The following is a 27,560-nucleotide window of genomic DNA, read 5'->3' on the forward strand; positions in this document are numbered from 1 at the left end:
AGCGTATTTTTCTTGTTTGGGACGTTTAAAATCCCCGCCCCACCCGCAAGTTGTGAATGCCTTTCTTCACCATAATTCCTAAGATGTACATTTGCTTGGGCTTAGCTGATGGGCACCCTGTATAACTGTGAGTTGCTATTGACATACTCTCAGGATAGGCAGATTCCCCGGTTTTCAGATGACCACAAATGTAATTTGCTTAACTTCGGAAGGTATTTTTAATTGTCTGTTTAATCCTTTTTATTCTAAATTCCGCCGCCTTTGGAATTTCTAAATGTCCCAAATTCCTCTGCATGACAAATTCCTCCACATGACAAATTCCTCCTCTTAGTGACGAAACCAAACACCCTGACCTTTAGCCTGTTCGTCATTATCACAGATCCCGCAAGTTCTTGGAGAGCTGCCTAAGTTTGTTTCCATTTCTTTCTAGATCAGCCTTTAAGCGGCTCTGTGTTCGTTTGTAATACGGGATTGCCATTCTTGTCGCTACTGATCTAGATTCGAGTGTAAGCCCTGCCGTTCCACATACAGGAGTCAACGTTGAATGGAGCTGGCTGTACTTAGCTATCTTATTACCGGTGGCCACGATCAGACTTTTCCTCTTGACGTCAAAAGCGTGTTGGGCTCAAGATCAAAGGAGCTCCCCAAGTATGAGGAAAAGTGTGGTCCCCTCTTCTTCTCTCATTTACACTTGACCTCCTTTCATTTAGCCTTGATGAGAAGGGAGACTGTTAGCTGGAAGGCAAGATTTTCAGGCAGATAGCATTACAGGATTAGAGATCCAGTATTTCCTTTGCTGTCATTCAAAATAACAGGCGTAGGAAATTCTGTTTAAAATAGCTGGGCTTTTGACTTAGAGGGCTTCTGTATAGAAGACTTAAGATGTCAGCTTTAAATATGGCATTGGTAGTCTTAGGCAAAGAATGGGAGTGAATTCTTGTAGAATCTGTCTTTTCTTGCCTTGCCTGTTTATTAACGGTCTTTGTGATTTATTGTAAACGCTGGGGAGGATTTTCAGGCCCATTTATCATGGGAAGGGAACACCTTCTTGTTCCTAATGTGAGTGTATCACAGTTAGCAATGCATGTGGGCTAGGAGATTTAGTTCTGTCTTTTGTGAAAGTCCTTCAACCTCACATTTAATCCCCAATTGATTGAATACTTTCTCTTCCATGAGGAAATTAATTATGCCACTAGAAAAATCATCAACACAGTGTAGGCACAGTGTAGACTGGGCTGGTTAATGTATCAAAATGATATGACGAGGGTAGCTCATGTTTCACACAAATCGAAATAATGGAACCATCATTTTAATTAAAAATGGGAAAGTCTGTGTGTAGATGGCATTCATTTTCGGTAAGAGCCGCACCATTTATTTCTTATGTTCATGCATGTACATTGCACCCTGTGACCCATGGACATCTGTTGCTCAAAATACCAGTTACATTAAAACTGTCCATCCAAATATGTTACGTTTTGTCAGTAGAACTGAAGCTGAAGAAAGAGTCAGGCGCTGTGACGGGCCAACAGCCATCCAACCAGTTGAGAGGTTCCAAATCCATCATCAGACAACCTATTTGCTTAATTATGTTCATCAAATGAACGTCTGACTCAGGATGTTTTGGGGTTGGGTAGGCTGGCCCAAGCGTGACTTCTGTCGAGAGTCGGCAGTACATAGACGTTTCATAGTTAAGTATTGCTCTTTACCAGGTGACCTTGTTTGTGCCGATTTTCTGTTCATTGTGAGGCCATGTGGAGTGTGTTTTCGTAACAAGAAGATTATATACAAGTTATCGTGCCAGCGATACAGAAAGTGACCGGTACAGTCCGGCCCCTGCCATCAAGGGATTTACAGTGTAGGTGAGCAGGCAAAAGGTTAGCACACTGTCATAATTCGAGAATAATGAAGTGATAAACTGTGATGAAGTTAGTGAAAAGAAATCAGAACAGGGACGTAGTATCTGGGAGAATTAAAGTCATGGCGAAGACCTCGGGTTATTGGAATTTGAGCTTAAAGGATAAAGATTTAAGGAAGCAGAAGAGAAGGAAAAAGTGTCATTCTAGACTGAAAAAACAGGGTAAGCAAAGGCATGGGAAGAGAGGGAAATAAAGACTGGCCCTAAAGTAGAGGGGTAATGGAAAAAGATCTCTGAACATCCTGTAGAAAAATACTGCATCTCTCCGCAAGGAAGTCATGGTAAATTCTGACACCAGGAGATCTCGTGCCGTATATGGTCACTGGGGCCAAGTACAAAATAACTCAAGGCTTCTAATCTAATTCGGAGCGAGGCCGAGGAAAGTGAGAACTGGATCTGATTTGCAACAGGGAGTGGGCAGTTGGTAGTAATTAAGAAAGCAGTTTCACGAAATTGGGTCATTTGTAGAGACGTGGATGGATCTCGAGACTGTCCTACAGAGTGAAGGACGTCAGAGAGAGAAAAACAAGGACCGTATATTAACGCATATATGTGGAACCTAGAGAAATGGTACACACGAATCGGTTTGCAGGGCGGAAATTGAGACACAGATGTAGAGCACAAACGTATGGACACCAAGGGGGGCGAGCGGCGGGGCGGTGGTGCTGTGATGAATTGGGAGATTGGGATTGACGTATGTACACTGATGGGGATAAAATGGATGACTAATAAGAAAAATAAATAAATCATAATAAAAAAACTGAATTAGAAAGGATTAACGGTGGAAAAGAATAAGTTGGGGTTGGGACCGTATGAGGTCAAAGTCAGAAGGAAGCAGGTACTATAAGGGAAGAGAAGCTATAAGGTAGAGAAAAAATAATAGAAAGAATAAGTGCGTTGGTGATGTCAGGCGCCAACACGTGCAGAATAGCCGAGTCACATTTCTGGAGCACAAGAGTGGTCCGTCCTGCTGCCGTGGGTCCCAGGTCCGGTTTGCACACAACCGCAGTTCCTGGAGGCCTGAATGTACGACGACTTCTGTTCTTGGTCTTTCTTATTGCACCACATACCTCCTGACATTAAACTTCCCATTATACAAAGTACCTGCAACACACACACACACACGCACACACACACACACACACACACGCACACACACACATACACATGCACCACACACAAAAAAAGAAAGCAGTTTCAGTAGGCCAAAGAGTTACAAAGCCTGATTACCGGGCCTATAGAAGTCTGTAGCGGTGAGGAAGTGAAACCATCCTGTGTTGACCACGTCTTTAAGAAGTGTCACAGTGGTGGACAGTCAGCCACTGTTTCTTGATGGGGAATCTGCAGCCTGGTCTCACCCAGAAGGGCTGTCTGGGCAGCTTCTGCCCCTCATGGCTCTGCGTTAACGTTACTGCCTCTTCCTCGTGTTAGGGTTAGACACTGCAGTTTCGCAAGGTGCAATTTTTGCCATTCGCTTAGGTATTCTGATGCTTTTATTTCTATTTCCGGCATAATTATGAAGGCACATTCAGTAAGGAAACTATATAGGTTTTAATTTAGAAATTGAGTATATGACTTGGAACGCCATTCATTGGATACCCTGTCATCCCATACACAGGAATTTTATTTTGTAGGTATTACTTTTATAACTTAAAAGCTTTTCATTGAAAAGCACACCTATTAACATTCATAAATATATGAAGTACCGTTGGAGGAACCATAGGAAACTGATAACAGTGGAAAACTTTGGAAGATTGGGTGACGTGACAGTAGAGGGGCAGAAGATGTACTTTTCATTGTATCCCTTACTGTAGCTTTTGAATTCAGTACCATGTTTATTACCTGTTTAAAGACAAATACAGTATTTGAAGAAACACAATGATGTGAAACATAAAGGACATTTAAATTTCCCCTATTTCATCTTTACAAACTACTGCTCTGTGTGGCAAGAGTTATCAGCTGTAAACTGGAAATCTTTTCTTCTAGCCTCCGTGAGTTTTGTCGTTCTCAGGAGTCAAACGCAACAGGCTTTTCTTAGCCTAAGGGGCGGATTGCCTTCAGTGTTTTGAACACTGAATTCTTGCAATCCATCTCATTAGGTCACTTGAAGAAAACATTTGGGATTAATTCTGTGTTCCTATTGCTTTTTGGTATGGTTACAGGGTGGATTTTGTAGTGGATCCTGGATTCTTTTCCTTTCCTCAAGCTAGACTTGCAGTTTAAGAAAGCGTCCCAGTCGCTTGGTGAAACCCACCACCACTCACTCTGCCTCAGAGCCCAGCCCCATGTCATGGCTAAGAGGTCCTGGAGCATCACGGGTAAAGTGGGAGGATACCCGTTCCATCTCTCCCCCGCCCAGTGTTCTTGTAGCGATCACGTGAGGTCATGGGAGTGAAAATACTGGAACATTATCAAGTGCTCTGCACTTAAAAAGTATTTGGTCTTGTTGCTCCAACGATGACGATCTCCTGTTGGAACCATAGGCAGTGGGTGCGCCCGGGGACAATTCTCCTTAGATATCTTACAGAGAAGACCTCTATATGGCTTTACTCTAGGGTGTCTTAAGCGCACCAAACATTGTACAGAGTGTGTGTGTGGTTGATAAAGCCTCTGGCCTTAGAAGCTCACCCTCCAAATCAAGTGTCTCTGATACATCAGGTAACAAATCAGACATGAAGGGGAGCAGACATTACTGATAAGGAGATTGGCGTTGGGAGACGGCAAAGAAGAAATGTGGTCTAGGGAGAGATTGGAAGAGGGATGCCCACTTTTGCAGTCGAGAGGCAGCTCTGAGCATGATGGGTGACAGAAAGAAGTCCTGAGCACGGGAAAAGGCAGCGGCTTGTGCCGACGGCTCTGAGCCTATCAGCAGCCTGTTCTGTGAGACTCTTCTGGGGAGCTCAGGCTGCCCGTGGCTGGGGCTCTCCTGACGGGGAGTCGGGCTCCATCTCCAGACCAGTCCCATAGACACAATGGCAAGATTCCTGCAGGGGAGCAGCCTCTGGGTTTAAGTCACCCAGTCAGAGTCATCCACTGCTCCCCCTGGGATTGGTGACTGATGGAATTCTTTATGGGAGCGCTTCGACCTTGTTATGGGTTCCTGACATCCGGCCCTCTCCGGGTTCCTTACGAATGTGAGCTGCCAACCGTTCATTCTCTGCTTTGCTGGAGACGGGGTCACGGGAGTCGGAGTTCTGTCCACTTGCTTACCTTCATTCTCTCCCTTGCCCCCATTTTAAAAAGTAGACTTTAAAGGCAAAACGGACAAAAATGCTTGGCTGTATACAGTTTTTTTCACCTGTTCGTTGAAACAGTTCTGACCGATAGCAGAAAAGTCACTGTGGCTTTTCATTCTTTCCAGAAAAAAAATTGAATACCGGTTTATTCTCCCTAATGCAAATTGTGATGTTCTCAAGACATAAATGGCCCATTAGCCACCATTGACCAGGCTTGCTGGCAACGCGCTGGCACCCTCCGTAGCGCCGCCTCACTTCGTACTGCAGTGAGGCGGGATCCAGATGCCTTGGTTTTTTCCATTCCTTTGAAACTGCACGTTGAAGTTTGCCCCGTGGTATCCTTAAAGCTAGTTTTCGACTTGATATTGTTTGGTGCTAAGTCTCGGTATTCTCAGCTGTAGAATGGGAGTAGTAAGAGTGCCTGCCTTACGCGACTACTGTGAGGATTAAAAGAGAAGATTCAGGGAAGGTGCTGAACCTGGTTCCTGGCGCACCTCACATGCTCCATCTCTAGTTAGCCATTACGAATCATGCTCAGGCTCCCAGCCATGACCATGGATACAGTCTGATACCACCCCGACCCTTGGCGGTGATAGTGGCCAGCTCCCTCAGACCCTCGTAGTGATCCGTGGGACACATTTGGAGGAAAGAATTACGCATCTAGTCAACTACCAGTGCAGGCAGGTAGCCTCAGGAAACTTGTAAGCTGAAGCTTATCAGAAGGAATCGGAAAAAACCTCTTCAGGAATAATTGCCCAAAGAAAGCTTCAACTTGACCAGGTTAGATTCAAAATGACATAAGGCGGTCAACTTTCTTTGTTGCTAAAGGAATACGGAATAATTATGGAAAAGTAAAATCCACAGTTGATCTCAAAACTGTGTTTTAGGCATTAGTTTCCAGTTCACCAACTTATTATTTTTTTCCCAGCAGTTTGTATCTGAATAGCCTCTGTAGCCTTGGTCCTCTCAGTGTGGTTCACTGACCGGGAGCATCTGTAGTGCCTGGGGGTGCAGAACTCAGGACCCTTTCCAGGCCTACCTAATTAGAATCTGCATGTGCCAAAGATCTCCAGGTGATTCGTAAGCACATTAAAGTTGAGAAGTACTGGTTAACAGAGTTCTCTCACCTCTGTTTTTTGACTCAGTCCTCTTAAAGCCTATGTGATGTACTACCCCGTTTCACAGATGAGGAAACTGAAAACCTTCCACTAAGTGCTTAGCCTAAGGTCACACAAAAATAAAGTAGCCAAGCATGCTCCTCTCACTGGACTAAAACGACCTCTTCCAAATCAGTAGGGGAAATGTAGCTGTTTCGGTATGTGAAATAGACTGAAAATGGGACAATGGGCACAGGCAGGAAAAGATGACAAGGGCCTGGGCCTGCTCATTTCACCAAAAGGGTAGCCAAGCCACTGCCAAAGTCACTCAACATTATGGCCTCAGAAAAGAAGTAAGATGCCACGTAAGTTAGGATAAATAAAACTAACTGCTGGTGATCTAAAAACGTGAGGAGCCGTTCATTGCGAGTTTTCATGAAAGTTCCAAATGGTCAACTTGCAGCTTCTTGGGAAAATATAACCTCTTCGATTGCCCATTGCTGTGGCAGTAATCTACTAGAGCCTCCCTGACACCAAGCTCTGGCTCCCAGAGAGCCTGGGGTGACACTGGGGCCACCTAGATGATCCAGAACCATCTCCCCATCTCAAGATCCTGAATTTATTCATATCTGCCAAACCCGTTTTTCCACATGAGGTACCATATTCACAGGTTCCAGGGATTACTATTTGGACACCTTTGGGGGAGTCATTATTTCACCAACCACCTATCTCTTCAGTCAGTCAGGGCTTTAAACTATGTCATATACGGTAACTTGCCCATTAAACTATGTCATATACGGTAACTTGCCCATGAAAATGAACGTGAGCGGATAGGTGTGCATCTCCTTCTTATGCTTTGCAAATAAACCGAGCAGACTCCATTTCAAACACCAGAGTCAGACAAAAGGACAAAATCCCAGTGTACACACACATTAGACAAAGATTATCTCCTCGGAGCCATGCCAGGGTGTAGCCCGGATTACAAGCGGATGGCCATTCACTACCTGCTTGTCGGTGGCACCAGTGCATCAACACAGAGCATACTTGATTCTGAGTTGCTTGTGATAATATTGGGATATGCGGTCTTTGGTTTTCAAACTGTGCTCAGGGGCCATCCCGGGGCGGAGGAAAAGCTGCTGGGGACTTCCTCCCCTACGTTCTGCCCAATCCCTTGTTTCCACCAGAGCAACTGCGTTTTTATCTGTCTTACGTATTATGCTTCTGCCTGCACTTTCTATTGGCCAGTTGGGCTAAATGGATTTTCTGGGGGAGGGTTGGGGTAGATTTCAAAACTACTGACTCAGACCAAAATGGATTCCTCCCATCCCCGGGCTGGAAAGGCGCAGGGCTCAGAGTGTCTGCCTCTAGGGGCCTAGTATGGTGAGGCGCGTAGATTGTTCCAGTTTTGGAACCCAGAGTTCAGAGAGGAAAAGGAGGAAGAGAGGAAAAATCAGCTATAAATGTTGATTCCTTTGCCCCAGGGCCATCCCTTTACAACTTGATGATGGAATCAAGTATAGAAGCATTTCAAATTATCTGGTAGACAGACATTTGATCTCTATAAAACCGGAAAAGGGTCATGTTGATGAAATATCGTACAAGTCTCAACTGAAGACGAGGGTTTAACAACATCCTTGATAGACTCCCCCATCAAGCATCTCATGCTACGTCTCTTTGGCAAGGTCTGGGCCTTGTGAGATATGCCGCCAAGATGAATACCCTGTGGACTTTCTTGTCGAAGCCTTCCCATATATGTTTCCCACTACAAAGTCATTACCCCTTCTGGAACCTTTCCTTTCTGATGCCCACACAGCTTGATTGAGCAGAATGGCCAATTCATCATCCCTGTTTATCTCCTGAGAGAGGGATTTACAGTTAAATTAGGATTCGAGTCAGATAGCACTGATGCAGATGTTTGGTTTTCCCGAAACCGTTAATCTGAATTAGTGAAGACTCTGATTTATGAAGTAGCCGTACAGAAAGGCAGCTGTAATCCTCTGAGGTTCATGCAAGAGCTCTGTGACTGTGCTGCCAAGAGTAGGTCATTTCAGACCTGCCTTAAGGAGCAGATTGGATTGGGCAGAGGTCTCCTCACACATTTTCTCTAAGGTCCAAACCGTCTCCCTTAAAATCCCCTGTGCACTTTCATTTCATGAGGATCATAGTCTTTGAGCTGGAAGACACCTTAAAGATCATCCAACTCCTCTGTGGATCAATAATAGGAATCCTTATTGCCGGCTATCTGGTCACCTAAGGGTATCAAGCTCCCTGGCCCACAAAGCAGTGGCTTCTTTGTGCGGCCAGCTGTAGATTTTCAAGTCTTTTCTGATGTTGAAGCGAGATCTTTCCTGGCTGGACCTCTAATTCATTGGTCCTAGTTTTACCTTGGAAGACTCTCAGAAGTAGCCCACTCCCTTGCCCGTAGGACAGAGCTTCCGGGTTTTGAAGCTGTCATCACATGAACCGCCCCCCTCCCTGCCCCAGAGTCTCCTCTAGGCAAAGTAGTCCCAGTTCTTTCATGTGGTTTCTGGACTGTCTATCTAATGGTGTCACATGCATACTGAGCCCTTGACTGTACAAGAGGCCTGGTCAGTGTAAAGCATAGAGAGACTGTCATGTCTAGAGGTTAAGGTGCCTGAACTACCTCTTAAAACCCATCTTTTACACGATTACTCCCGTTCTTGAAGTAATAGAATCACAGACAGAAATAGGATTCCGTGGACCTGGCCTATACTTCCAACAAGAATCCAGTCTCTGTCCCAGCTAAAAGCACTGGCGTTTATGCAACCTTAACCAAGCCAAGAAGACAACTGCAGAGTTTATATGGGGAGGGAACTCCACAAACTGTGTGGAATCACGTAATTATTTCACAGGTAGAAAACGTCTTTCAAAAATGGGAATATTTGAAATTAAATATAGAAAGGTTTGACAGTCAAAACCATCATAATAATACTTTGGTGCGTATTATGTAAATATAATTAAGCAATTTTAATTTTGGTTTATGTATATGGCGATGGAACATTTAAGAACTTAAATTTTACCATAAAAAAAAACACGCAGAAAAATCCCATCTTTTCCCCCTAGTACTCTCAAGCTTCCACACTAGGGCCAATGCTGTCTGCAGAAGGCATCTTAAAGACCTCCCAGACTTCTCTCCCACTGGCCTGCTCTTTGATCCCCTTCTCTAGCCCTGGATTTCCCCACTAGGGTCGTTGACTTGCTAAGGCAACTTCTTTGCCCTCAGTCTGGCCCGTGACCGTGAAGACCTACTAAATGGGATTAGGATTAAAATGAGGCTTCGCTCCACTCAGTACAGACTGCTCACCCCGATGAGCACAGTGGCAAAATCTGATCTTTGAAAAGGTTGAGCAGTTCACTTTGAAGTTGTTCGCAAACGTAGGTCCTTTGAGAAGTTTTATTACATTCGGGGTGAAATCACGGAGTACACTTTTCATATTTACAGACTATGGAGTAGGTGGTTTAATATATTAAATGTTAATGGTTTTTAGTATCACCTATTATCTTTGTTGTAACCACTAGCATTCTTTTTAAGAGCAATTTATTAAAACACGAAAGCAAATGGTGCATGGGAAATAAGTCTAATGCAGTTGGGGAATGACGAGTGTGGAAACTGCACATCCGTCCTTCATCTCCTAGGCGGAATCAAGCATTACGTGGGCTAGCATCCCTCATAGCCACTTTAATATACATTTGAAAAATAAACTAGCGACATATGAAAATAAATGTAGCAGAAGTGGGAATTTAACTAGCTGAACAGCTAACGGGTTTCCCTCCCACCAATGCTGGCTCTTCCCTGTTTCCAACTGTGCAACTGCTCTGAGAAAGCAATTCTTTCTCATAAAGATGTTGAAGTCCTTCACCCCCCCGTCTGAGTTCTCATGGGGCCCTCTTTGAATTCAAGTCCACCGTCCCGCTCATCCCCAAGTGTTTCTGTCCATCAGTGTGAGCGTGAAAAGTTGACGTACCGCTCCCTGTTCTTTCTATACTTGTTTCCCCTAAGTGGTCACTGTCAACGTTGACTGACCGTGAGATCCTTCCCGAGAACGCAGCAATGGGTTTAGCTGTAGGAAGACTTAGGGAAAATAACTTCAGTTCTCATTTCACTGGATCTCAGTCAAGGCTACTCTTAGGTTTCAAATCATCTTTGTTGCGTATCTGCGTCTATACGTATATTTACAGTCAATTTTTCATATGTGGTTTCTGTCCACATCTACAATCTCTTAATCACAATTCTGAAATTCAAAAAGTTTTGAGAACTGTTATTTTCAGACAGACTCATTTGATGACAAAACCTGACCTAAACTGATGTGCACGTAATAATTTCAAGTCTTACTGTTAACTGCAGTATGAATGAGTTTTATTAAAGGGTGCTTCCCAGATCCCACTGGGGGGTATTATAGATATGGTATAGCTACCATATTACTTTCTTAATGAAAAAAAATGTGAATATCAAAATTCATCTCTCTTCCAAAGGCTTTGGATAAGGAACCCCTGGATACAGACACATACACACACAAACCATAAATTACTGTATAGATAGGAAAGAAGAGTAGGAAACAGCCTTTTCACCCGAAAGTCATAACCATGGGAGTACAAGTTAGATCTTAAGTCTCTCAGTCCACCAGGCAATAGTCTGAGTATTACTGCTGCTCTGTGCTGTGTCTGAAACTTTACTTGGGGGGAACTGAGGCCAGGCAAGCATAGCCTCTGGATTAGTTGCACTTAAAGCTGTTCCCTCAGTCTTTATTTAGTAACCAAAGACAAAAACAATTGATTAGATTTAGAGGGTACTTTGCATAAATACTAAAAAGGAATGCAGGGAACGAAGCACACTGAGCTGTATGTAGATCCCTGGCTCCACTGTCTCTCTCTCTCTCTCTCTCTCTCTCTCTCTCTCTCTCTCTCTCACACACACACACACACACACACACACACACACACTTTCCCAGGGGATAGAGTCCCCTATTTCTTCTGCTTCCCCTAATCTCTTGGTGTATTTGGCAGACGAATGAACTTGCAGATAGCATTTACTTAGCAGGTAGCATTTTTAAATGAGCTTCGGCTATATGAAAGAAAAGAGCTACCTGGGAGATTAAAGGGGCCGTCTTCAGGGACGCGAGGCACACGTAATGCAAAGGCTGTACGCATTGGATGGTGACGGATGAGACACCCATGCTGGTTTGAAAGGGATCCTAGGCCTTCCCAGGCAGCAGCCGAGCATGGCTCCAGCTCAGCGGGCAAGAGCTGTAATGTTGAAAACTAGGCTCCAGTGAGGGTGCGGGGTTGGGGCAGGCGAGGAATAATGGTCTCAGGCAGAGGGGGGCCTTAGAGTCCCTCTCTATCCAGTTTGAAGGTGGAGCCACAGGACCAGGTGCCCTCCAGGGCCAGGACTGGGTTTTCCAGGGAGAGCTGGGCAAGGAGCTGGGAGTCTGAGAGGCAGTGAGGTTTGGACGGCCAGCCAGGCGGATAGGAAGACCAGCCCAGCACAGCAGCGAATATGCTCTGGCCCCCAGCCCATCCCTGTCCGTGATTAAACTTCTCTCCAAAGAGGGGCCTGGGCTGGTGAGACAGAGACGGACAAGACCCCTCCCTGCCCCCCTCGAATTTAGAGCCCCATTTTGGAGTGAAAGCAGAACAAAACTAGTCCAAAGAGACGATGAGCCAAAGGACAGAAAGGCTATGACATACCCCCGAGTGCCAAGAGGCAGCTGAGGTTGGTTTGTTACGGGGCACAGAGGGCAAACGATTAGTAAGGAGGAGTATGGATTATCAATAAAGACAGTGGCTTTACAGATTTAAAATCAGTCATTAGAGACGGTTGGTCCTTTATGATCATACCTCCTGGTAAGAGTTTTAAGAAGCGTTTACAGAAATTCTGCTGGAGGAGGCCGAGAAGTGCGTCCTGTCATCCCCTAATTCACATGGTCAGCTCTTGCTTACCTTGGGGCCGGGCGCTGGACACCTGGCCGCGAATATCTTTACACAGCCCTGCCCTCCGAGGGACCTGAGAGGCCACGGTCCCAGTCTCGCTTCTCTGAACCTCAGTCTCCCATGATGAAAGCGAGGATTCAACTCGCCCCTTCTTGCCGAGAGGGCAGTGCTGTGCCTGTAGCTAAGATCAGAGCCCCTTGACAGACCTGTGGGTCACTCACGGGGCCTCCTGTGAAATGGGATGGCAAGCTCCACTCACCTGCCCCTCACAAATCATCAGCCTTTATGCTGACCTGGGCTCTTTTCCAGCTGGTCTGAGACCGAGTGCTGTCGTTTTCCTTTCAGCCCGCTCTTGGCCACGCCTCAGCCCACACCTGCAGCGCCAGCCAGCGGGGGATCCGGCAGCTCCAGTGACTCTGAGAGCAGCTCAGAGTCAGACTCAGACACTGAAAGCAGCACCACCGACAGTGAAGCCAATGAGGCGCCGCGCGTGGCCACGCCAGAGGTGGGTGACGGGCCGGGGCCCCAGCCACAGCTTACCTGCCCCGAGGCAGCACCTCCGACCTGCACACACACAATACAAGAATCACAGTATTCCAGCGCGATGAGGGCTTCAGCACAGTATACACGTCAGAAAAGTACTCAGGTGTTTGATAGCATTTTTTTCTTCTAACACATGTACTCGCGTGGTCTCTGACAGACATTTCTTTGCCGTGTGACTCACTCAGCTACTCTGAGCCTTGAGCCTCCCCGTTACTATTACACTGGACTGGTAATCACTGGGCTCGCAACTTCACCTTCCAGAGAATCAGCAAAGCCAGTCCAGACCCACTTCTAGCTCTGGGGACGCCACCCCTTCCTCTAGGTTGAAGTGATGAAAGTCCCTCGGCAAGTAAGACCCGAGAAGCGTGATGGTTGAAAGGTCACAGGTATTTCTTTTTTAATTTCAATTAATATTCTTCAAGTGTACTCGATGGTAATTCATGAAAACATTTCACACAGCCCCACAGAATACCAGAATTACAATTTGGAGTTAAAAACCCTGTCCTTCCCCTCTCATCCTCTCTGAGTACCAGCCTCTCAGCTCCCCTGAGCCTGCACCTCGTACAGCAAACTGATCCCTCCATGGCTCTGGGCACGCTCGTTTGTCGATAATCAGAAAAGAATAACAGAAGAATGTGCCATAGTAACATTACTGCTAATATAATAGCTCACACTTCTTGAATGTAGATCACACGCCGGGCACCGTGAGAAGCTCGTGACTCAGATTCTCTCCTTTCATCCTCATAACAGCTCTATGGGGTCCTTGCTATTATTATCCCATTTTACAGATGAGAGAATGAGGTTCTGAGAGGGTAAGAAAGGACTTTCCCAAGATCTCACGGGCAGGACTGAAGCCAGGGTCTGTGTGCTACCAGAGCTGGGGCCCTTAACCTCGCGCTCTGCTGCCAACAGTGGCAGCCGCACCGATTGCCTTGACACTTACCTGCCGTTGCTCTGTGCGGGTTGGAATCACGGCTACTCAGAGTCTTTTGAATTCTGTCACCCTCTATTGGCTGGCGCCATAAGCCTCAGCTGATGCCTTTCAAAAAAGAGGAGTTCTAATAAAAATGATGGCTCTTTTAGTTCAACAGGCAGAATTCAGACTTGGGAATCAAGCACCCCGAATTGTACGCATCATTTCCATGGCTTAACGGCGGACGCTGACGTCTGCGTGCGTGTCCCCGTAAATTGGTTATTGCCCATACACTGAGGAAAGTGCAGTGTTTTTTTGGAAGTCAAATCTTTTCATCCTTCAGTGAAAATACAGAAGGCCTCTTCTTTTTGCAGTGAATTACAGCATCGTATAGGAGGCCCTGGCAGTCTGGCAGAGAGAAAGCCTTTCCTTTAGAATTACACTTGAGGCACGCTTACATTTCTTTTCAGGACCAGAGATCACTACCTCGGCCTCCTGCTAAGAGGTTGAGTAATGAGTCCCACCAAAGGACTTTGGGAACCAGATTCCCTCCCAGGCCTCCCTGCCCACTCTCTGGAAAAACTCTCTGTGAATAATTCCTTCCTTGCTGGCCAAAGTAGGGGGTAGTTTCAGAAGAGCCGTGGAACTTAGTTTAAATAAGTAGATTGGAGCCGGTGTGTGGAGTATTTGGCCATCTAGGGAACGTGATGAATGTGAAGTCCGTGTATGTTTCTAAATGTGTGAATGGTCACCTGACAGCCCAGGCTTTTATCACCCAACAGTCAGTGCACTGAGGGTCCTCCTGACTTCTTTCCAAAGGTGAAATTCATTCTTGCCACCGTTTCTCAATCTGCAGCCTGAGCCGCCCTCCACCAACAAGTGGCAGCTGGACAAATGGCTGAACAAAGTGACATCTCAGAACAAGTCGTTTATTTGCGGCCAAAATGAAACACCCATGGAGACGATCACTGTACCTCCTCCAATCATACAGCCAATGGAAGTCCAGGTCAAGGTGAAGGCAAACCCCAGCCAGGTCCCGGCTGAACCCAAAGAGAGGCCTCTCCTCAGTCTCATCAGGGAGAAAGCCCGTCCACGGCCCACCCCCAAAATTCCAGAAACAAAGGCTCTGAAGCATAAATTGTCGACAACTCTCGAGACAGCATCTCAAAGGACAATTGGGAAAAAACAGCCCAAGAGGGTCGAGAAGAACCCCAGCATTGAGGAATTTACCTGGCCCAAACCAAATATCTCCAGCAGCACTCCCAAAGAAAAGGAAAGCATGGAGCTTCCTGAGCCCCCGAGAGGCCGCAGCAAAGCCACCGCCCACAAGCCGGTCCCTAGGAAAGAACCGAGGCCCAGCATCCCCTTGGCTGCCGAGAAGAAGAAGTACCGAGGGCCTGGCAAGATCGTGCCGAAGTCCCGGGAATTCATTGAAACCGACTCGTCTACGTCTGATTCCAGCACAGATCAGGAGGAGACCCTGCAGATCAAAGTCCTGCCTCCTTGCATGGCTCCTGGGGGCAACGCTGCCAAGTCCAAGGACACCTGCGGGGCCAGCCTGACCCTCAGCACCTTCAGCAGCATCAACCCGCCCGTCCCCGGTGAGGAGCCTGCTTTTCCACCCATCCCTGTCGGGCAAACCGAGCTTCTGTCTCCTCTCCGAGATCACCTCTCCCCTCCGAGATCCGAGAATCTGAAAAATCTCTGGGTGAAGATTGACCTCGACCTACTGTCTCGAGTGCCTGGCCACAGCTCACTGCAGGCGGCGCCGGCCAAGCCAGACCACAAGGAGACAGCCGCAAAGCCCAGGCGGCAGGCAGCTGCCCCGGCTGCTGCGGATAAAGCCGCCCCCAAGGGCAAGCGTAAGCACAAGGTAAGCCGTCAGGCGTGGCCCGCCACGTGATCGGGAGCCGCGGCTGTCTGGGAGCTACTTGGGTCTTGAGTCTCCTTTTCCAGCAGGCTGGTGACAGTGGATTGCAGTCTTCGGGGAAGGCAATGATGCTTTCCGTGGGGAATGCAGTATTTGACATGACCAGGGAGGAAGTGTTAGGGATAATCAAGGTTTGCCAACCAATGTCAAGAGCATCCAATATGGCACGTGATGTGTAGCAATGGAGAATATGAAGAGGCTCCTTCCCCAGGCAGCCAGGTTCATGGGTCGTTATTCCGTAGTCCCCCACCGCACCAGCAGCAGTGGGGCACCAAGGATTCCTAAGGTCAACATGCATCCTCTAGGCCTTGTTAATTTCTCCATGCAGACATCAGGATCCCTGCAACCCAGTTATATGTCGATTATCCTGGCTCCTACTAGACACACGTTCTGTCCAGCCTGCTTGGCCCCCTGACCTGTGTGGTCGGCTTGACTTGTAAAAACCTCACCTGCAAGACATTAGGGTTGGATTCCAGGGCTACAGATATAATCATAAGGTGAAACCCAGCATGGCCTCTTCCATTTCCCGTGCATCTGGGGAAGTGAGTTTGTGTCCGGTAAGTTCGTTGTGTTGCATCGCTGGCTCTCACAGTAGTCTTTTAGTGTAACATCATCTCATGGTGATATTTGAGTAATATTATTTTGAATGGCTGCCACGGGGGATCCTGCAAGGGTGGTTTAAGTCATCGTTCAGCTTTAGAGATTCACAGACGGTGTTATCTCTGAGCTGTGCACCAAGTTATTCAATGAGAGTATTCCAAACTAGGGACCAAAGTCTGGTCCAAATAGGAGGACCAAAGAGTCTGATAGGACAAAGGACTGTTTCCCTGCTCTTAGTGATGACAGCAGCACAACCAGCAGTAAAAGTGGACCTTCAGAACCAGTACCTGAAGGTCCAAAGGTGTGCCTTGCATGTGGTTAACTTCCTTGCATATTTTTGGTTGTAGAAGTGACCTTTATATGTTACCCTAAACCCCCAGGGTACTTGGACAGGATTTATGCCGTGTTAGAATTGCAGTGTTAGTTTCTAAACTACTCATTTGTGGAGGCGTTGCTGCTGGAAGAAGTGTCTGAAAACCATAGATTCTCTTCACTTTTGGTATGATATCCCTGTGCCACCCGATCAGAGGCTCACATCACAGCTTCACCCTCTCAGATGCCAGCTTCTTGGTTGGAGTAGGCGAGGCAAGACTGATCGCTTTTCTGTCTGATCAAAGGTGCACTTTTAACTCCCCTACCTAATCTAGGACTTAAAATAGAAGCCAGCTGTCTCCCTTGCTCGTTGTTTTTAAATGTCTGCATGTGCCATGGATTTCAAACTGTGTGTATTTTTTCTTCCTGTTAAAGCCAACAGAAGTTGTGGAGAAAATCCCTGAGAAGAAGCAACGCCTGGAGGAGGCGGCCACCATCTGCCTGCTACCACCTTGCATCTCACCAGCTCCCCCCCAGAAACCTCCCAGCACTAAAGAGTGAGTTTGCCCTGGGCTGTATGATACTTTGCTTGTTCAGACTCTTAAGAAATCCCAAATGAACCCTTGGCCCGGGGGCAGGGGGTCCTGTCCCAGAGGAATGTTAGGTAACAAACAGGAGTCTCTCAGTCCTGTCCTGACAGCGGTCTCTGACCACCAGTCTAACAAGGGTGGGATAAAGGGTGGCGCTCAGGCCGCCAGATTTGGGGTGACTCCTTGAGCTTTTTAGCAACATTTCTTTATTCCAGCTCAGATTGATGACCAAAAAATCGGCGAAAGTGAACTTTTAGCACTGAGTGAAGGGTAAGAGGAAGTAAATGAATTTAAAAGGGGCAGCATCAAGAGACACCTATCCCTTGAGCCAAATCACCTCCTTCTGGGCAACTTCCAGTTCTGATGGTGATAAATCGAAAGATTTCCCTGGAAAGCAACCCCTTGGCCTCGACAGGATGACTCGGCAGCCGCTTCCTCTTTGGTGTCATTTCTCAACGCGAATATGAAGCTTGAGGGCTAGCAGCTCCATGCTGAACTCCTCAGAGGCCAAGGGGAGGCCAGAGAGATGGAGCTGTCTGGGAGTGCCCCCAAGCCCCAGGCAGTTCTGTGCTGGGAAAAGCCGGCTAGGGATGGACGCGTTCATGCCGATCGGCCGGCACCTCTTCTCCCATCTCCCTCTTTGCAGAAGGTACCAGAGTCAGGCAGGAGGCCTCCTTGTACCGTCCTCACTCACGCGACCCCAGCCTTCCCTACCAAACACTGTGATGGAGTCCTTCTGTCTTACACATATCATTTCCCCAACAGTCGTGTCAGCTACTGGAACCATTCCGTCTGGATAATTATTGCCATAAATTCATTCAAAATTAGAGATTACTTCCACCAAAGACCAGTTTGGGAGCCTATTAGCAGCCCAGAGCAGAGAGGCAATATGGCCATAACTGCTGCTCACAATTGATTTCACAGATTACTGTTTAACATCAGTGATAGGGCATCAATCCGCCACAGATAAGATGTCGGAAATAAGTTATCAGCTAACACTTGTTTGGATCCTTGTTGTTTAGAGATGAAAGGTAGGAAAAGACCAATGACCGCTAGATCCGCTCAGTATAATAAGGAGATTTGGCCCTAGGCTGCCCGTCTCCCTGTGGACCCGAAGCTCTTTTTACCCCAGGGTGGGCCAGGAATGTGGGGAAACAGACTTCTTTCCCAGTGGTCAAACACTGTCATTCCAGGGCCCTCCTCCTTTCCAAGGAGGAAGGGCTAAAGTGGTGTCCCTGTAGTGGCGGTACTGCCCCAGTTCCCAGATTCAATCTATTCGGGCCGGGCCACCTGAGGGCACAAGGAAGAGCCAGGGAACTGTGGGGCATTGCCACACCATCAGTCCCCATTGCGAGCCTCCTTCAGCGACCCAGTGATCTGTCACTGGTCCCCATTTCATGGAAGAGAGATGATCAAATATTAAATATTAAATCAATATTAAATCGATGTCTAATAATAATAATAATATAATAATAATAATAGTAGTTCGGAGAGCAGTGTTTACCTAGTAGCATTTATCATTCAGGAAGGGCCTGGCTCGGGTTCTTAACACTTGTCCAGCAAATCCATGTCTGCGGGGAAAAAATCGGGAGTTGAGGGAGAAGAAGCAGGACAGACCTCTCGGAGGTCTTCTCCTGGAAGCCCTCTCCTCAAGCTTTGTCTGCTCCTTTGTGCTTTGTTGACCCTTCAGACTAAATCCTTGGAAATTTCTATAAGACAACATTCGCTTTTCTCAATGAATATTCTAAACCTAGCAAAGGATGCCACACCAGCCTATGACAGCTGGAGTTTCCCATCGTCCACCAGAAGGGCCCTGATGAGTTCCCTGCCCCTTCTTTGGGGCTTGAACCATCAGAAGGGCCTCTGAGGCATTAAATGGGGGACTCTCTTGCTTGCTGTCCTCCTATACAAGAGCCAGAGCCTATACAAGCAGTGCCCTTATAGTAAGAAGCCAAAATGATGGCAGAGTGGTCTCTAGAAAATGCTCCCTGGGTGTCTTCACCCAGGAAGTCGTTAAAGGCCACATGGTTCCAGGTCGCTATCATACAGACGGAAGGGGGGCCAGACGACTGTGCCCATCGCACTGAATGTACTGTACTGGGAACGATGTACCGTGTACAATGGCAGATGGGGAGGCCTGGCACAACGATAGTTGCCAGTGGCAAATGGACTGCCTCTAGGGAACAGCTCTTCCCCTTGCAGCCCCACCCTCTTCTCCGGCAGCTCAGGTAGTGCAGGAGTGGTCATAGGTAAGGAACCCAGTCACTCCCGTAGATGCCACAGCAGTGCTCGACTCCTTTCTGTGTAAATTCCCCAAAGTCCGATTCCTCCGTAATGATTATACTCAGCGTGGGCTGATGTTGGTGGAGCCTCCTCGTGGACGTGCATCCTAATCCATGTTTTCGCCATTATTTTCATCAGGCATCACCACTATCTTAAAGTGATTCTTCATGCCCAAGCAGTTTGAAAAATCCATTGGCAAATATTTTGTAATTAATTTTTTTCTTTGGTCTTTTTTTAATTAATTAATTAATTTTATTTTTGCTGTGTTGGGTCTTCGTTTCTGTGCGAGGGCTTTCTCTAGTTGTGGCGAGCGGGGGCCACTCTTCATCGCGGTGCGCGCGCCTCTCACTATCGCGGCCTCTCTTGTTGCGGAGCACAGGCTCCAGACGCTCAAGGCTCAGTAGTTGTGGCTCACGGGCCCAGTTGCTCCGCGACATGCGGGATCCTCCCGGATCAGGGCTCGAACCCGTGTCCCCTGTATTAGCAGGCAGATTCTCAACCACTGCACCACCAGGGAAGCCCCTGTAATTAATTTAAATCCATTAAGGTAATGGCAGAAACAGTGAATTTTCTGAAAATCCGGCTGCCTGACAAAAATTGACATAGGCCCGCATTTATGAAACAGAAGATGACAAATATCGTTACAAATGGCAAATTTGGGCGGCAGAAGTGGAGCGACGGGACTGCTTTGAGATATTGTAAATCTATATTTCTAGACACTGACTGAAGTTGACCAAGAGGAAAACATAAATTCTTGTTGACTTAATTTGCTGTTGAAAATTGTAGTCAATGATCATGAAAAGTAAACGGCTGCACGGTACAATATTAGTTGTCTAAGAAAAGATTAAAATTCAAGTAATCTTCATCGATTAGTCTAAGACGGTAACTAAAATAAAAATCCACGGCCCAGTTACCATGTTAAGCAGTTGGCATAAGGTTTTAGTTGTTCTGTTTTATTTGAAGTCTCAGTCTGTTTGATGATGCCCACTTAACGGGCAGATGAATCAGTTTGAAAGCACAGGAGCGCTTCTAGGACTGCAGATGTCTCATGGAAAGACGACAAAATATTTGTCAAATGGACTTCTGTAAACCGGAGTACATCAGTGCTTCAGTATAACAACTTAAGGTCAGGGGCTCATTATGCCTTGGGTAGAACAGTTGGAACATACAATTTGCAATGTAACCCAAGTATTTAGTGCGTTATTTATTTCTGTGTAATGTATAAGCATAGTATTTCTTAGGAAAGTATCCTTCCACTAATTGTTTATTGTACTGTTTGTCGTGTGACCATGCAGTTAAGTCGTAGGGCAGAATAAGTAGGAACCAGCCTGAAAAATGATGGGATTAAAGTCTGCATTGGATTTTCCATAAAAATCTACTTAACAGTAATCTTAAAAGGTTACAGATATCACACTGGGGCAACATTCCATTAGACATTTCCATTTATCAGGGAGTTCTGTTTCAAAGACCCGTGTTTATTCTTAGATACATATGGTTGCATTTATCTATAACTCAGTCTATAGGGAGGGCTCCCTCTCTGTAGATACCTATGTCTCTATGCGTTTTTGTGTATACTCTTCACCACAAGTAAAGGACTATCAGCCAACACATTACTTTAGCTGAAAGTATCAGCATCATGGGACAGCTCAGAATAAAGAGAGACAACACTTTCTGACACCCCGTACTTTTTGTTTACACAGAAATAATTCATCCAGGAGAGCAAACAGAAGAAAAGAAGAAAAGCTGTTTCCCCCTCCACTTTCCCCACTGCCAGAGGATCCTCCGCGCCGCAGGAATGTCAGTGGCAATAATGGTCCCTTCAGTCAAGACAAGACCATCCCTGTGATTGGACAGATCACCTCGAACAAACCTAAGAGGAGTGAAGGCAAATTCTGTGCTACTTTCAAAGGGATATCTGTAAATGTAAGCATCTTAGAAGAAATCTTATCATCATTGTCAGGTGGAAACAAGTTGACCCAGATTATCTAACTGAACTCAAGATGAATTTTTCATTCCAGTCTTAACTTCTCCAAACAGATTATTATGCAGGCATTCAGGGCCTTGGACGTCCTCTGGTCCAATCCCTTCAGATCTTGGGGGTGGGGGACACTTCCACAATACTGTCCACAGCATCTGGCACATGGGAGGCACTGATCATTTACCGAAAGGGAGAGAACAAATGGACGGAATTGCCCAAGGTCATGGAACTGGGGCCGGGACTCCCAAGTTACGTCTTTCCACCACCCAGCTTAGCAGGTGTGAATTGTGTTTTCAAATAGTGACTCAAAAGGATGGAGTTTAAAAGGTGAATCTCTTGCTAAAATCACACAATTGTGGTTCTCTAAGCCAAGCTCAAGGATTATCCCATCCTTTCGATTTTCTGCACTGCTGCTCGATTAGCATAAATAATTGCGAAGTTGTTTCGCTTTTCTCATCTATACACAATGTCTTTTTATCTGCCCCAGGTATAGGTACCTGAACCGTGAAAACCATGAGCGATAGTGTCGCTAGTGAATGTTAATGGCAAATGTACCTGCCTTTTTGGGTAAATGCACGTATGTGGAGATACAGCATCCACATGCATCTGATCTCCTTTAAGTGTAGTATAAAAAGCAAATGCATGAACATCAATGAGTTTTCAAATGTCTAGCACCAACCTGGTGGCCCCTGAACCAAAAGCGCCCATTTAACACTTCATGAAAAGCCACGAGGCCTCTGAGCTTTAAGGACCACAATTTAAAGCCCTCCATCATCTGAGATGACTAGATGACATGCATATCTAGGTAAATTTTATTGGTGACATAAAGAAATTGCTCTATTACAGAGTTGTCATTTTCCAAATGAAATTTGTATGTGTGTGTGCCCACATTATATTTGCATTCACGTTTAAAGATGCTGACTTATAATGTTAGGAATGAAACTGTCTATTCTAAACAGTAATTACACTATCAATCCTATTTTTCATACTGAATGTAATTAATGTTATAAACTCCAACGGAGGCTTTCTCCTACCGCAAGCTTTCGGAGGGCATACGCCATGTCTAGGCAGTTCTCTTCATCTAGTGCCTAGTACACGGTCACAAATAATTAGATGCTTACTGGAGATGTTATTATGACAGTGATAATAAGAGGATCCCGCAAGGGCATTTTTTTCTCAAGGAAGTCACCGGGGTCCCCATGATGGATTGAGTACCTGTTGCGTCTTCTCTGGCCATTAGTTTTCTCTATTAATGGCTTGAAATCTGAGAGGCTTTGTGGAAGTTAAGAGACTTGCTTGACACATAGCGCTAACACCACAACAAATCTGTTCTGTGACCTTGGGCAAATTATGAAACCTCTTTGAGTCCATGAAATGAGTAAATTTGACTAGATGATCTATACAGGTTCTTCCAGCTCCGAAAACATTTTCCATTTTCTGCTCTCAGAGTCTTCTCTGTCCCATGTATGCACGAAGTCCTGTTTATTGACTCAATGGATGAGTGAGGGTCAACAGAGGACGTGTCTATATGACTTACACGATCATGGCTGAACGCAGCCGTTTCCAGTCAGATGTGCCATGACCGACATCACCTCCACGTGCGTGGTGGACATGGTGTTTCAGGGTTCTTGTCACCTATCTTGGCCGTACAGACACGTGGCTCTCTCTGGGGCTGACTCAGCTGTTTGATCTGGGTCATCTGGCTTTGGCGGTAGAAGCGTGGAGCTGGCTTAGGAGTTCGAGTTCAGATGCCTCTGAGTTTTTTATGTGTTTGGGTTGAATAAATCCGTGATGAACTTTAAATGCTTTCCTACGTATCCACCATAACCATTTTTAGATGTGCGGTCTCTCAGCACAGTTATCGCAATGAGCTCTTGACGGTAAGAATTTTTGATCATCGGAAGGTCCGGGATGAAGTGGAAAAAATAAGACTTTCATGGATATAAGAAATGTTCACATTTGACTCTTCGCTCTAAAGTGACCCTTTTGATTAAGGCAGGCAGGCCTGTGATCAGCAGATCACTGAGTGCACTGGGCGGTGGGGTAGCGGGACGGGGCTGGGGTGGGAGTGTAATAAATCAGAGACGGCCCCAGCACCTAAAGGGCTCCCAGTCTAAGGTGAGCAATGAGACGTGTGCTCGATAAACTCGGGTACGAAATAGCTGCCGATTGGTGTCTTAGGGGAGGGCTCGAGACACACCCTTCCCGTCTCTAAAGAGACCAAAAAGGTTTAAAGCGCTTCTGGCCATATACATGAGGCAGTTTTCCTGGGAAGGCATTTGTTGAGCTGGTTTGTGCTGAGAGTGTTAAGTAGGGTTTAGTAATGAGGGGAAATGATTAAACAGGAGTGTGGTCTCTACGCACAGTGGAATATTATCCAGTCTTCAAAAGGAAGGAAATTCTGCCATGTGCTACAACTTGGGTGAACCTTGAGGACACCGTGCTAAATGAGATCAGCCAGGCCCAAACAGACAAAGAGTGTATGATTCCACTTACACGTGGGACCTCGAGGAGTCAGATTTGCAAAGACAGAAACTAGAAGGGTGATTGCCAGGGGCTGGGGGTAGTAAGGGGATGGAGGGTTATGGTCTAATGGGCACAGAGTTTCAGCTTTGCGAGATCGAAGAGCCCTGGAGATCGGTTGCACGGTGATGTAAACGTGCCTAACGCTAGCGCGCTGGGCATTTAAAAATGGTTGAGGTGGTAAATTTGGGTGTCTTGTGTATTTTCCCTCAGTTTAAACGCTGAAAAAATACAGTACATTATCGCAAGGTGAAAAAAGTAACGAAGAGGAGGCTTTTTCAACCCTAAGACTGCGAAGGACCCAGAGCAGGAAAGTGGAGAAAGCCTGATGAGTTCAGTTTGGTGGCAGGTTCATCGGAGGGAGTCGGGAAGGGTGAAGCCAGGTCAGGAAGGGCCTTACACACCAGCAGAGGAGCTCAGCCTGGGGTTTGCACTCAGCCGCAAGGCAGTGAAATGCAGGGAGCTCCGGCTGGCAGGCAGCAGATGGAGGGTGATTGGAAAAGCTAGCTCAGAGGTCGGGCGTTCGGCCAGGAGGCTGTGTGATCGACTCTGGCTGAAGCCACGAGAGCCTGCACTTCGAGGCTTCAGAGGAGGAAGGGACAGGTTGTGAGACACTGCGGGGAGGGAGTGAACAGGACTTTGTGATGGATTGGACGGGGGTGATGGAGAAGGAGAAATAAGGGATGGAGTAGAGCAATGGTTTTCAAAAAGAGTTTCGGGAGCGTGATCCCGTTTTGAAATGAAATCATTTCCAGAACTTCAATATCTACAACTGGTTCAAGCAGAGAAGCTCAGGTGGAAGGCAAGGTGGGGAGGACACGGCTTCTGATGCCCCCTGGCCCGGGGATGACCACCATGCCCTTACCGGCCTTGGTGACAGGGGAGCCCGTCCTGCCATTCACAGAGCAAGGGGACTGGTTTGGATGTCAGTTTGGTTTCAGAGCAAGTTGAGGTGCTGGTGGGCCATCTTGGTGGAACTCTCCAGAAGCGATCACTGCAGTAGCATCAGAGAGAGGGTTACAGGTGGAGGTTTCCCCTCGGGGAGTTATACCTGCTTATTGTCAGATCTGTGCCAGTGCACACAAGACTGGCAAATCCTGTCGAGGTCAAGAGAGAAGAGCTGAGGAATGAACGTTGGGGGACGCCAGCCTTGGAGGGATCCCAGCTCAGACGAGGAGAAGGAGTAAGTGGCACCACGGCAAGTACGGTCAGAGGTAGAACAGTCAGGATCGTCCCGCAGTTGCCAGAGGGGGGCATGGGGGCGGAGTCAGCGGCGTGAACGCGGCAGGCGGTCTCGTGACACGGAGCGTCACATCGTTACAGATCTTCCCACCTACTTCATTCATCTGGATCCCATTCTTTCTATGGCAATGACAGTTCAGGGTGGAACTCAGAAGTCTCTGACTCCTTTGATTTTTGACCTGGTACAGATGAGTTTTCACCCCCCCCCCCCCCCCCCCCCCCCGCCCAAGGCCTGGAAATGAAGAGGCGCTCCTGTGGCATCGCTAGCAGGAAAGCACTCAAGGCCTCACGTGAACGGAAAGGCAGCCCCAGCCGCGGCCGGTTTCCTTATCAAAAATATACACGTCAGGGTGATAATCTCTCTCTCTCTCTCTCTCTCTCTTCTCTCTCTCCCTCTCTCTATCCTTCCCTCCCCTTCCCATTCGTCCCCTCCCCCCCCCCACATCCCCAACTGGATTTAGACCTTCACCAATGACTGTGTCACTGAGATGATGGAGCTATGTAGTCACAGCACGTGGCTAGCTTGGTGTTTGGTGTCATCATAGAACAAAAGCTGGTGATTCCCGGAGTTCATGACATGTAGCGGGGTCACCTGTGTATCCTCCAGCTGTGCGCATTGTTTTCTTCTCTCTCGTCTCGTTTCCTGGTGTGCTTGACATGCAAAGCATTTATGAAAAGATGCTCTAAAAATCTGGTCCTAATGGAAATTCTTTGTCCTCCTTTTTCCCAGGAGGGAGACACTCCAAAAAAGGCAGCCTCTGCCACCGTCACTGTCACCAACACTGCTGTTGCCACTGCCACTGTCACTGCTACTGCCATTGTCACCGCCACTGTCACGGCCACTGCCACGGCCACTGCCACTACCACCACCACTACCACTACCATTTCCACCATCACCTCCACCATCACTACTGGCCTCATGGACAGCAGTCACCTGGAGATGACATCCTGGGCGGCCCTGCCCGTTCTTTCCAGCAGCACTACCAATGTCCGGAGACCCAAGCTCACTTTTGATGACTCGTATGTTGTCCCCAGATTCTCTGGAGTGGTGAACGGGGGTGGGGGAAGTATGGCTTTTCGAGCACCGTGCATGTGTCACCCGAAAATAAGGCCTCAGAGGCAGCAGTGCAGCTCCTATAGCCTTGAAAGTAGATTTCTCCCCTCCTCACACACACCTCTATCCCCATCGAGAAACGTCGCTGGCCCATTTTAATTGTGGAGCTCTGTTACTGTTTCCAAAGGCAGGTGCTGAATCCCAGCCTACTTGGTCCTCCTTGCTTACCCGTGTCCTCAGATAGAACTGTGTGCCAGCAAAGAGAATTATAGCTAGGTTCTCTTGGATCTGTTTGGGCAGCTGGAATGGTTGGGGTTGGAGGATGTGGGTATTTATCCTAATGGGCCATTATGCACTTCCGATTTCATTCACTGGACTATTTCAAGCTCGGTTATTATATGCAGGACAAGCATTCATCGGCCCCGTTCAAGGCATTGTATAGGAATGGATTTATAGCCCCCCCCAAATTGTGACTATTCGGTCTTTTAATGAAAAGATGAAACATTGCTTTCTGAACGTGCTCGTTTTGTTTGTTTAGGGTTCACAACGCTGATTATTACATGCAAGAGGCGAAGAAGCTGAAGCACAAAGCTGATGCCCTGGTAGGTTTCCTTTCTCCCGTTGCCGTCCTCCCATCCAGGTATTAGGCTTTGAAGGAAAACAAAGAAGGCACTTTACAGACGAGTCAAACCTTTTCATTGCTGCTGTGACATAGAGCGATTGGAGCTGGTTAATTCCTTTGCACTGGGATTCCCCAAGGTCTTGGTGCCATGTTGCCGTTTCTCGGTTTTCCCACTCTTCTTCCCCTCGCTCCAACTTCAGAAGCTTAATGGCTTGTACTGTCTTTTTTTTTTTTTTTTTTTTTTTTTTGCGGTACGCGGGCCTCTCACTGCTGTGGCCTCTCCCGTTGCGGAGCACAGGCTCCGGGCGCACAGGCTCAGCGGCCATGGCTCACGAGCCCAGCCGCTCCGCGGCACGTGGGATCTTCCCGGACCGGGGCACGAACCCGCGTCCCCCGCATGGGCAGGCGGACTCTCAACCACTGCGCCACCAGGGAAGCCCCACTTGTACTGTCTCTCAAGTGATTTTGAAATGACCTTTGAAACTGCGCTGGGGAAGGTGGGAGCTCCCATGGGTTCCAGTAAGCCCGAACTGGGTGTGGGCAGGGAGAGGGCTGCTGAGAGCCAGTTAAGTGGCCTCAGTCATTAGCTCTGGGAAACTCAGGTCTGTAGAAAAATCTCAGCTCCTTGCTGCATTTGATGACATGTTTCCAGAGTGAGGCCCACAGCCAGCCTAGGTCCCCGCACACAGAAGGAGGTTCTGTTCTCTAGATTTCCCCCAACACTTGGCCTCGCTGCCTCCAAGGGCTGTGAGAGCATGGGGAGTCGTCTG

At 47.2% G+C, this 27,560-nt stretch overlaps 1 protein-coding gene across 1 annotated transcript in view; it reads left to right on the top strand.

Annotated features, from left to right (window-relative positions):
- Positions 1 to 27,560, top strand: part of AFF2 (ALF transcription elongation factor 2) — a 332,516-nt gene that overhangs the window by 284,095 nt on the left and 20,861 nt on the right. Inside the window, exons 10-15 of the mRNA XM_065900280.1 lie at positions 12,546 to 12,705; positions 14,513 to 15,529; positions 16,934 to 17,055; positions 21,072 to 21,294; positions 25,845 to 26,134; positions 26,707 to 26,770. Of these exons, the coding sequence (XP_065756352.1) occupies positions 12,546 to 12,705; positions 14,513 to 15,529; positions 16,934 to 17,055; positions 21,072 to 21,294; positions 25,845 to 26,134; positions 26,707 to 26,770 (1,876 nt within the window). The remainder of the gene's footprint in view (positions 1 to 12,545; positions 12,706 to 14,512; positions 15,530 to 16,933; positions 17,056 to 21,071; positions 21,295 to 25,844; positions 26,135 to 26,706; positions 26,771 to 27,560) is intronic.

Source organism: Phocoena phocoena, chromosome X (assembly GCF_963924675.1).
Source record: "Phocoena phocoena chromosome X, mPhoPho1.1, whole genome shotgun sequence".
NCBI lineage: Eukaryota > Metazoa > Chordata > Mammalia > Artiodactyla > Phocoenidae > Phocoena > Phocoena phocoena.